General features: G+C 44.4%; 1 protein-coding gene across 1 annotated transcript in view; it reads left to right on the forward strand.

The window, feature by feature from the left end:
- The first annotated feature begins 30 nt into the window (after window positions 1-30).
- Window positions 31-12395, forward strand: part of NME7 (NME/NM23 family member 7) — a 257971-nt gene continuing 245606 nt past the window's right edge. Inside the window, exon 1 of the mRNA XM_080823828.1 lies at window positions 31-107. Within this exon, the coding sequence (XP_080679954.1) occupies window positions 105-107 (3 nt within the window). The 5' untranslated portion in view covers window positions 31-104. The remainder of the gene's footprint in view (window positions 108-12395) is intronic.

Here is a 12395-nt window from a genome sequence, read left to right on the forward strand (position 1 = left end):
GGTAGTGGGCGGGGTTCTGTTGCCAGAGTAACTGGGCGTCCTCGGGAAGGCGGTGTCCGCCCGCGGCCGAGGTCCCTGCCTGCCTGCGGTGCGCGCCCGAGACGATGGTGAGTTCCAGGCGGGGCCGGAAGGACGGCTTCGGCGCCCCGGTGGCGCCGCGTCCCAGGTCCTGGGGCGGAGGGATGCTCGGAGGCGCCCCGGTGTCTTCCACGTCCGCTCTAGCTTCTCCGCAGTTTCTTTCCCTCCCGGTGCCGTGCAGCGCCCTGAATGCCACTTCGGTCCTGCGGGGACCCTGGAGCCACGGAGCGGGAGGCGTGGGGGCGAGCCCTGGCTGTGATACCCCGAGGCGAGCATTTTAAGTGTTTGTGTTTCATCGTCGCATTTTTCAAGTTCTCAGCGCCCCTTGCCGCGCCGAATCCGAGACACCGTGCGGTGCACGCGCTGTCCCGACACCGGCCCGAATCTCCCCGGGTCGCGCGGCGGGTGCCCTCGCGCGGCCGGTGCCCCGCTGCACTCCCGCCCCAGGGCCCTGTGGTAGGCGCTGTACTGGCATCCGTTCTCGTCTAGAGCTGATGACCGTATCGGCAGGTGCTTTGGAACGGGAACGCCCTGACGAGCTCTTGGGAGAGCTTCTGGAACATTCCCTGGCTTCAGCTACACCCCCAGAAATTCTGAATCCGTAGGAATGGGGCGTGGCATTGCATTTTAAAAAAGCCTGCAGGTGACTTGAATTCACGCACTTGTTTGAGAACACCGGGTTCTAGTTAACTCACTTAACTGGCACATCTTTGAGCCGCTTGCCAGTAGCGGACGGGGGGATAGAAGGATGACTGTGGTGGGAGGTCAGAGCTACGGAGCCCCTCCCCACCCCTTCTTTCTCCCTTGCTCGACAGCAATCCTTTCCCTAAGGCCGTCGCCCCTGCGCGTTTCCGGTAGGGCTCTTTCCACACTTGCCAGCCCCTGCCCCTCCCCCGCCTTCTTCCTCCGACCAAGCAGATGTCGGTCATCTTCAACCGCAGGCCCCCAGGCGACGCACCCGCACAACATACCGGCGGTGAAGGCTAATCCAGCTTCCCTCTAGACCTCACGGCCCCCTCTCCATTGCTTATCTTTTTCCTTTCCTGTGCTTTCAGCCTTTCTCTCCTTTTCCTGCTTCCCAGTGTTCTGGGCCTACATCTTGAGAAAATGAAATAAAACAAAGCACGCCCCTCACGCGGTGTTTATGCAGAGGTTGCCCAGTCCTCCCATCTATCGGTAAACTGCCTCAAAGCACAGTATTTTCACCGGCTTCGACTGCCCCTTCCCCATCCTCGGTTCTGTTATCCGACTTTCTCTGGAATGGCTTCAGTGAAGTTGCTCTTGTCTAAGTTTCTAATGGCTTTTTCAATTCCCATCCAGTAATTTCTTCTCAAAGTTTATCTAGCTTTTCTGTGACAGCCGACGTTCATGAGCATTCATTACCTCCCCCTGCCCCGGCCTTGCCTGCTTTTCAAATGCCTTTCTCTGGAGCTCAGTCTTTAATATTTTCAGTAATCAGTGCCTTTGCCTGGGGTGATTTCATCCACACACATGAGTTTACGAGTGCCGAAGCATTCGCGTCTAAATTTCGATTTTCATCTCACATCTGCTAGGGCTAACCTAGTTGCTTCTGGGACACCTCTCCGTCCTTACCCAAATGCCTCTCAAATGTGCCATGACCAAAACTGACCTTGCCATCATTCCACCTGGTTTCTCTAATTCCATCAAGTTAATTAATGATATCGCTATATTATAACCTATAGCATGGCTTTAATATTATATAACTTTAATATTAGTTATTGTGTATTAAATATGGATAACCTAAACCAGAAACCAGAGTTGTTCTCCATTCCTTTTCTGTGCCTCCCATATTCAAAGGGTCATTAAGTCCTGTTTTAGTTTAAGCTTTCTTTGTTTCTTGCCCAGACAGTTGCAGTATTTCTTTTTTTAAAAAAATTTTTTATTAACATATATTGTATTATTAGCCCCGTGCACAGGTCTGTGAATGGTCAGGCTTACACACTTTACAGCACTCAACCATAGCACATACCCTCCCCAATGTCCATAACCCAACCACCCTCTCCCTACCCCCCTCCCCCGCAGCAGCCTTCAGTTTGTTTTGTGAGATTGAGAGTCTCTTATGATTTGTCTCCCTCCTGATCCCATCTTATTTCATTTTTTCCTTCCCTACCCTCCAACACCCCGCCCCCCACTCTGCCTCTCAAATTCCTAATACCAGGGAGATGATATGATAATTCTTTCTCTGATTGACTTATTTCACTCAGCATAATACCCTCTAGTTCCATCCACGTTGTTGCAAATGGCAAGATTTCGTTTCTTTTGATGGCTGCATAATATTCCATTGTGTATATATACCACATCTTCTTTATCCATTCATCTGTGGATGGACATCTAGGCTCTTTCCATAGTTTGGCTATTGTGGGCATTGCTGCTATGAACATTGGGGTGCACATGCCCCTTTGGATCACTACATTTGTACCTTTAGGGTAAATACCCAGTAGTGCGATTGCTGGGTCGTAGGGCAGCTCTATTTTTAACTTTTTGAGGAACCTCCATGCTGTTTTCCAGAGTGGCTGCACCAGCTTGCATTCCCGCCAACAGTGTAGGAGGCTTCCCCTTTCTCTGCATCCTCGCCAACATCTCTCTTTTCCTGACTTGTTAATTTTAGCCATTCTGACTGTGTGAGGTGGTATCTCATTGTGGTTTTGATTTGTATTTCCCTGATGCTGAGTGATGTGGAGCACTTTTTCATGTGTCTTTTGGCCATTTGGATTTCTTCTTTGCAGAAATGTCTGTTCATGTTCTCTGCCCATTTCTTGATTGGATTATTTGTTTTTTTGGGTGTTGAGTTTGATAAGTTCTTTATAGATTTTGGATACTAGCCCTTATCTGACATGTGGTTTGCAGATATCTTCTCCCATTCTGTCAGTTGTCTTTTGGTTTTGTTGACTCTTTCCTTTGCTGAGTTGCCTGGACTTTTAACAGTATGGTATGGCAGTTCTTCAATCCGTTATTTTCTCTGCCACCAGAAGGAATTTTTTTTTTTTTAAAGATTTTATTTATTTATTTGACAGACAGATCACAAGTAGGCAGAGAGGCAGGCAGAGAGAGAAGGGAGGAAGCAGGCTCCCTGCTGAGCAGAGAACCCGATGTGGGGCTCCATCCCAGGACGCTGGGATCATGACCTGAGCCAAAGGCAGCGGCTTTAACCCACTGAGCCACCCAGGCGCCCCACCAGAAGGAATTTTTAAAAAAGATTTTACTTATTTATTTGAGAGAGAATGAGTACAAGTCGGGGGGAAGGGGCAAAGGGAGAGAGACAAGCAGACTTCTTCCCCTCTTCGCAGGGAGCTTGATGTGGGGCTGGATCCCAGGACCCTGGAATCATGACCCGAGCCAAAGGCAGACGCTTAACTGACTGAGCCACAGGTGCCCCAGAAGGAAGTTTTAAAGACCCAAATATTTGAAGTCACTCGCCTCTTTTAAATTCTAGACTCTCCATACTCTACAGTGTAAAATTCAAAGTACCTGGAATGGCATACACGGCATCATAGCTTCTTCCATGTCCCTCCATTGCTAAGACATTCCTTTCAGCTGCTTGTCTTTCGCCGAACATTTTAAGCAACTTCGAACTGGTGGTATGAATGTCCCCTCTACTTTGCACATGCTCTTCCTTCCACCCGAGATACACTTATCTCCTAGTTGGCCGGCCAGATTCCTTCCGATCCTTCCATACCCAGGTTCGGTGTCTCTTCTTCAGTGATGCCTTATGTCTCTACTCAAAGACAGTTGACTTTCCTTTTTTTTTTTTTTTGGTTACAATTTTACATGGAACACATCTCATTTACTTGCCACATTCAGTTGGAATTATTTGTTTATGAGTTTGTCACTCTTACTGAACTGAACTGGTAGAGGGACCGATCTTTATTTTGGTCACTGCTATTGCCTACACCATAGTAGGCTCTCAGGTATTTGCTAAAAGAGAAGAGGAAAAAAAAAAAAAAAAGAATGTGGTAAGTGCCCTGAGAGGTTACAAGTACTTGGGCGATATAGGGGGGTGGAGTCTTCACTTTTCAGAGTCAGGCCATCGCTAAGCAAATGGAATAGGATTTCCATAGTGACAATTCAGTGGCCTGAACAGTGGCACAGGGAGATAGAAATTGACATTTGTGGAATACTGGTTTTCTTCATGCTTGTCTTACATTCCTGTCATTCAGAATTCCCAACTACCCTAAGAGCAGTGAACTCCTCTCCCTACCCTCTGCCCCGGCTGAAGCTGTGTGTGGTGGCTCTTTCAGATTGGGTGGTCAGTGAAGGCTCCTTTGAAGAACTGACTTCCGTCTTGAGACCTGAATGAAGAGTGCAGTGACCTGGGGGAAGTATATCAGGCAACACTAACAATAGGATCAAAGGCCCTGAGGCAGCAAAGTGGTTGGCATATTTCAGGAAGTGATCTTGTGATCTAGTGTAAAAAAAATAATAGAAATTCAGTGGTGGGGCAGGGTGGGGGCAGCAGCAGTGGGGGGGAAGTACGGCAGAGGATAACATGACATGCAGTTAGGGAGGGAGGCAGGGGCCGGCCCACGTGCGTGTACGATAGCATGGTGGCTCAGAGTAGGTTCTAACCCATTACTCAGTCATGAAATTGAGTTGTTGTGTGTAGCCAGCATTAAAAAAGACATAAAGCAGACACTGTATTCATTGTATATGCTAAGGATAACTTCCGTGAAACTTTTCAGTGTGTGCCTCGTGCGTACTGGATTATGATCCAAAATGCATTCCTTCCTGTCAGTCATGGTCCACGAAGCTCCAGATAGAGTGTACTTTGAACAGTATATACTTGAAGAGGCAAAATCGTTGATCTCAAGGAGCACAGATTTCTTATTCCTCGTTTGACCTAGTGACAATCTTCCTGTGTGGCAGAAGAAGCTCTGAATTTAATGAGAGCCTGAAATTGACTAGAGCAAAATTTTCAAGTTTCTTTCTGAACCCAGATCTCTCTCTGGGGTCAGTTGCTGTCCTTTACGAGAAAGGAGAGGCATTTTGGTTCTTGAGGAGAAGGGAGGGAAAAATGAAACAAGATGGTATGGGGAGGGAGACAAACCATGAGAGACTCTTAATCTCACAAAGCAAACTGATGGTTGTTGGGGGGTGGGGAGGATGAATAGGGTGGCTGGGTGATGGACAGTGGGGAGGGGATGTGCTGTGGTGAGTGCTGTGAAATGTGTAAGACTGATGATTCACAGACCTGTACCCCTGGGGCAAATAATACATTATATGTTAATAAAAAAAATAAATTAAAAAAAAGAAAGAAAGAAAACCAGGGAGAAATTGGTGTCCTTTGTCTGTGTTCAGTCTCACCTCTGGCATGTGTATTGTATGAAAGGCTGAGGGTTTCTTTCCCTGAGCCAAAGGTAGAGTTTGTTTGCTCTGCTGGTGGGCCTCCCTGACCGCTGCAATTACATTATCTGGTCAGCTTCTGTCTCCTTCTGGTTTGTTAACAGCTGTAGCTTGCAGTGCCATAATTAGGTCCTGACTACAAATTCTAGGCCTGCCTCTGTCTTGCAAAGCAGAGACAGGCCAATGTAGTTTAGTGTATTCCACATACGTGTTGTTCAAGATAAAGAATGTGCTAGAGTCATCAGTTGATTTACTTTTGTGCATAAAAAGAGGAGATAATTCCAAGGCTCTTTTGGCTGCTAAAGAGATAGGAATGTTCTGTATTTTCTAAAATAGAACATTGGTTCGAATGCTGTTAACAAAGATGATCTGTTAGTATAACGTAAGGCCTTCAAAGATTATCCGCTATGTTCTGCAAGAAATAGACTAAACAAAGATCCTAAAGTTTTTGGTTTGAAAGAGACTTCAAAGAGAGTTTCGTGATGGCTAAAACAGGATTTTATTGCATGAAATGTTTTTCAGTTTCCAGCTTCATAAAGTCTCTTCTAAATAGGCTCACCGTTTTTATCTTTGGCATGCACTTCGTAGCTCTCCAGGATCCCTTTTGTTACTGGGAGTGCTAACTTGGAAGGACGGCAGCTCCAAGCCCCAGGCAGGATTTCATCTGCAGGAACTGAATCAAAGTGCAGCGCCTAATATAGAATCCTGAAACCACACGAACGGTTTTTCCCACTAAGCGATTTTATTACAAATGCAGTTTGGAGCTGGTTACTTTCTTCTTTTGTACGAACCGGATAGTATTTGCAAAAGTAAATAGCAGTGGGTTAATAGATGCCCTAATTTCCTCACAGGTAGCTCTTTTATCTTTTTCTGTCCTTTTTCTGCCTTTTAATTCCTCATCTTTTCTTTCCTTTTCCCCTAGCTTTATGGGGATGTAATTGACAAGCAGTACTGTGTAAGTTTAAGGTGTATAAGGTATTGATTTAATAACGTATATTGCAAACTGATTACTTCCTTAGCATTAAGCCTACACCTGTGTCGCATCACATAATCACCATTGCTTTTTTTGTGATGAGAATGTCTAAGATCTACTCTTAACAACTCCCAGGTACTTAACGCGACATTGTTAAGTGTAATGATGGTGCTGTGCGTTTGAGTCCCCAGAACTTCGGCACTTCTAACTGGACATTTTTACCCTTTGACTGACATCACCCCGGTCCCTGGCAACCTCCATTCTACTCTCTTTTTCTGAGTTTGGCTTTTTTAGATTCTCCGAACAAGTGAAATCATACAGTTTTTGTCTCTGACTTACTTCAGTTAGCGTAATGGCCTTGGAGTCCATCCCTGCGGTCACAAGTGGCAGAATTTCCTTCTTTCTCGTGGCTGGAGAATATTCCAGTGTACGTACACCACATTTTCCTTACACATTCATCCATCAATGGATACTAGGTCATTTTGATATTTTGGCTATTGTGAATAATGCTGCATTGAGCATGGGGGTGATCTATCTTTTGGAGTTGGTGTTTTCATATTTTTCTGATAAATACACAGATGTGGGATTACTGGATCATATGGTAGGACTATTTGTGAAATAGTGCTAGGAACCTGCATGTGGCTTTCCACAGGGGCTGCATTTTATATTCCCACCAGCACTGCGTGGGGTTCCTTTTCTCCACAGCCTCCCCAACACTGGCTGCCCCTTGTCTTTTTTTTTTAAATTTATTTTTTAAATTTAATTTCTTTTCAGTGTAACAGAATTCATTGTTTATTCACACCCAGTGCTCCATGCCATAGGTGCCCTCCCTAATACCCACCACCTGGCTCCCCCAACCTCCCACCCCCCACCCCTTCAAAACCCTCAGGTTGTTTTTCAGAGTCCATAGTCTGTCATGGTTCACCTCCCAATTTCCCTCAACTCCCTTCTCCTCTCCATCTCCCTATGTCCTCCATGTTATTTGTTATGCTCCACAAATAAGTGAAACCATGTGATAATTGACTCTCTCTGCTTGACTTATTTCACTCAGCATAATCTCTTCCAGTCCCATTCATGTTGATGCAGAAGTTGGGTGTTCACCCTTTCTGATGGAGGCATCATACTCCATAGTGTATATGGACCACATCTTCCTCATCCATTCGTCCGTTGAAGGGCATCTTGGTTCTTTCCACAGTTTGGCGACCGTGGCCATTGCTGCTATGAACATTGGGGCACAGGTGGCCCTTCTTTTTACTACATCTGTATCTCTGGGGTAAATACCCAGTAGTGCAGTTGCAGGGTCATAAAATTTGTATGGAATCAGAAGAGACCCGGAATCGCCAAGGAAATGTTGAAAAAGAAAAGCAAAACTGGCAGCATCACATTACCTGATTTCAAGCTTTACTACAAAGCTGTGATCACCAAGACAGCATGGTACTGGCATAAAAACAGACACATAGACCAGTGGAACAGAGTAGAGAGCCCAGATATGGACCCTCAACTCTATGGTCAAGTAATCTTCGACAAATCAGGAAAAAATATACAGTGGAAAAAAGAGAGTCTCTTCAATAAATGGTGCTGGGAAAATTGGACAGCTATGTACAGAAGAATGAAACTTGACCTTTCTCTTATACCATACACAAAGATAAACTCAAAATGGATAAAAGACTTCAACGTGAGACAGGAATCCATCAGAATCCTAGAGGAGAACATAGGCAGTAACCTCTTCGATATGAGCCACAGCAACTTCTTTCAAGATATGTCTGCAAAGGCAAAGGAAACAAAAGTGAAAATGAACTTTTGGGACTTCACCAAGATAAAAAGCTTCTGACAGCTAAGGAAACAGTCAACAAAACAAAGAGGCAACCCACGGAATGGGAGAAGATATTCACAAATGACAGTACAGACAAAAGGCTGATATCCAGGATCTATAAAGAACTTCTCAAACTCAACACACACAAAACAGATAATCATGTTGAAAAATGGGCAGAAGACATGAACAGACACTTCTCCAATGAAGACATACAAATGGCTACCAGACACATGAAAAAATGTTCATCATCACTAGCCATCAGGGAGATTCAAATCAAAACCACATTGAGAGGGGCGCCTGGGTGGCTTAGTGGGTTAAAGCCGCTGCCTTCGGCTCAGGTCATGATCCCAGCGTCCTGGGATTGAGCCCCACATCGGGCTCTCTGCTCAGCGGGGAGCCTGCTTCCTCCCTTCTCTCTCTGCCTGCCTCTCTGCCTGCTTGTGATCTGTCTGTCAAATAAATAAATAAAATCTTAAAAACACACACACACACACACACATTGAGATACCACCTTACACCGGTTAGAATGGCCAAGATTAGCAAGACAGGAAACAACGTGTGTTGGAGAGGATGTGGAGAAAGGGTAACCCTCTTACACTGTTGGTGGGAATGCAAGTTGGTGCAGCCAATTTGGAGAGCAGTGTGGAGGTTCCTCAAGAAATTAAACATGGAGCTGCCCTATGACCCCGCAATTGCCCCTTGTCTTTTTAGCCCAGCTGTTCTAACCGGTGTCAGGTGACAGCTGTGCTACTTTTGATTTACGTTCCCCTTCTGGTTAGTGGTGCCGAGCACCTTTTCATGTGCTTGTCAGCCATCTGTAGGTTTTCTTTGGGAACAGTCTGTTCGGATCTTCTGCCCAACTTCTTAATCCTGTTCGTGTAACTGTTACGCAGTTGTATGTATATGTAATGTAGATGTTAATCCCTCCTTAGATACACAGTTTGTAAATATTTTCTCCCATTCTGAGGATTGCGTTGTCATTTTGTTTTATGTTCCTTTAACTGTGAAGAAGCTTTTTAGTTTGTTGTAGTCCCACTTACTGATTTTTGCTTTTTTGTGTGTGCTTTTGGTGTCCTAGCCAAAGAACTGCTTCCCAGACCAGTGTCAAGGAGCTTTCCCCCTATGTTTCCTTCTAGAAGTTTTATGGTTGCAAATCTTACATTTAAGTCTTTGATGCATTTCAAGTTAGGTGTCGTGAGTGGTGTGAGAAGTCCAGTTTCATCCTTCATCCGCTCCTTCTCGGTCACCAAGTGTCCGTCGGTTCGAACGAGTATTTATTGAGTGCTTTTGTGTGCCGGGCACTGGCTATGCAGTGAGTAACAAGATTGCCCGCCCTCCGTGCCCATAGAATGAGTCCAGATTTCTTAATCGGCATTTGAGACCTTCCCTGGTCGCTATTGACCTTGCGCACCCCATGGAACGTACCGAGAGAAGCAGTGGAAGATACATTACGAGGCCCAGTTGGGTTCTAAGGGAAGGATTACAAGGTGAGGTCGAAATGCGTAATAAAAAAGAGTGGTCTGACCCAGCCAGGGTGATCAGGGAAAGCCTCCTTGATGGTTTAACCTTTAAATTCCCTTTTTCCTTAGTGGAGGAGACATAAATGAATGAAGCCATGAAACAAATGAATGGGTAACCTCTTTCGGGGCCAGATGATGTGAGGAAAATTAAACTTAGTAATGTGATAGTGGCTGGTTCCAAGAGGAGGTGGCTAGAGGACCTTTATGTGGGACAATGAGAGAGGGTCCTCTTGAGGATGTGGCTTTTAAATTGAAATCTCAGAAAAAGGGAGCAGGCCAGGTGGAGGTCAGGGGAAGTTGTTCAGAGCCAACAATAGCCAAATGCAGAGGCTCATTGGAGGCATGGCAGGGGGCCAGTGGGAAGGGGTTCTGGGGAAGGTGAGGCGGGCAGGAAGACTGAGATCCTAAGGCAGGCGGGAACCAGGGGATACTGAGGCTTATGCAACTTGGGAAGGATTTTAGATTTCATTCTAAATGTACTGGGATAAAGCCTCTAATACGTTTTTCCTGTTCCGTCAAAATATTTTATTTTCCTTGAATCTGCCTTATTTAAACCTTAAGTGTATTAGTTCGGTCTTTCAGTGACAGTTTTCATCCTATCTGTAACATTTATGATCTTATAAACTTTGGAAAATATTTTCATATAAACTTCGGAAAATATTTATCTGTGCAGATCTTACGTTTGAAGATCAAACACTCCTGATTTCCCCTTTTATAATTGCTTTCTAATAATTTAATGGCTTGTCACTGGGGTGGCTCTGTCCGTTAAGGGTCTGTCAGAGTCTTGGTTTCTGCTCAGGTCATGATCTCAGGGTGTTGGGATGGAGCCCGCCGGGCTGTGTGCTCCGCAGGGAGCCGGCTGGAGATGCTCTTCCTGTCCCGCTGCTCCTCCCTGCCCTTGCACCTTCTCTCTCTCTCTCTCCATAATCTTAAAAAAATAATTGAAATGCCCTTTTCTGGACCATTTGTTTCCATAGTGTCTTCTCTAAGGTGTGGCAGGCGAAGTGGATGGCATCGTCGTGTCTCCACGGTTACTACGTTTTCTGCTGTGATGTCATCCAATGTCTTTCTGGATGGAGCGTCAGATCGGAGTAGCTCGTTCTCCAGAAATCTCTCCAACGGTTCTATTAACCTTAGATCCACTTTCTTGAAAAATCTGTTTAAACTCCTTCACTTCAAAAAGCTGTTGATATTTTAAGACTTTCTACTTATTAGATGTGAGAAATTGTAGTTACTAAAATGTACTGCTCAGTTCAAGTTTATTTTCTGGTACTAGGCACTTTGTCTAGTTAAGTTGCTATTGTTACTCTCCTGACTCATCTTATGTACTGTGCCTTCTTTGTAGTGCTTTATTCTTTAAAATTTATTTCCATATGCATGCAGAATGGCTCCAGAATTCTGATATATGTAAATTTAAATTTCATCTTCTACTTTCTGTGGTTCTGATACAAGTTACATAATGCATATGCTATATACATTTTATATCTTGTCAAAAATATATCATTGATACATTTGTTGTGACATACGTAGTACATAATATATATAAAATACACACAGCATATATATATTTAACTTGCATATATATATATCCAATATTTAACTTGTTATACTGTAGAAACAATCATTTTTGGAGGTTTGCAAATATGTAGAAAAAATATAATTAAATTCATCTGTAATGTCACTGTATACAATTTGTTAGTATTTTAGTATAATATTCCAGTCAGACACACATACATACATACATACGTACATAGGTGTCTTTGAAAATGTGATCCTACTGTATATATTGTTTATAAATCTCTCTTTTTCACTTAATATATCTTAGACAATTTTCTAGATCAATTTTAGGACCAACATTTTGTTCTTTCCCTTACTTTGGTATAACCAATCTGTTTATTTACTTGGTCTTTTAACACCATAATTAATATATTTTTACAGGCATAGCTTTACATACATCTATAATTATTTCCTTAGAATAAATTGGAAATGGGGCGCCTGGGTGGTTCAGCTGGTTCAGCGTCTGCCTTCCACTCAGGTCATGATCTCTGGGTCCTGAGACGGAGCCCCATGTCAGGCTCCTGGCTCAGTGGGGAGCCTGCCTCTCCCTCTCCCTCTCCCACTCCCCCGTTCATGCTCTCTCTCTTTCTCTGTATCTCTCTGTCTCAAACGAATAAATAAAATCTTAAAGAAAGACGAATAAATTAGAAATGGAGTAACTGGGTGAGAGAGACCATGTGCATTTCTGAGGTTTTCACGATATGCCTTGCCAGTTACCTCCAGAAAGTTTTACCATTTGTCCTCGGCTAGCAGTGTGCCGTGGTGCCTGCTCCTTCTAAGTTCTAACCTCATATTGCTATAAATTTCTTACATGGGGGCGCCTGGGTGGCTCAGTGGGTTAAAGCCTCTGCCTTTGGCTCAGGTCATGATCCCAGGGTCCTGGGATCGAGCCCTGAATCGAGCCCTGAATCGGGCTCTCTGCTCAGCAGGGAGCCTGCTTCGTCCTCTCTCTCTGCCTGCCTCCCTGCCTGCTTGTGCTCTCTGTCTATCAAATAAATAAATAAAATCTTAAAAAAATTTTTTTTTACATGGATGGGACAATGGATTTGAACTTTAAAAAAAATTTCACTTTTCTTACCCAATAATATATTGA

Source organism: Martes martes (genome assembly GCF_963455335.1).
Source record: "Martes martes genome assembly, chromosome: 15".
Classification (NCBI taxonomy): Eukaryota; Metazoa; Chordata; class Mammalia; order Carnivora; family Mustelidae; genus Martes; species Martes martes.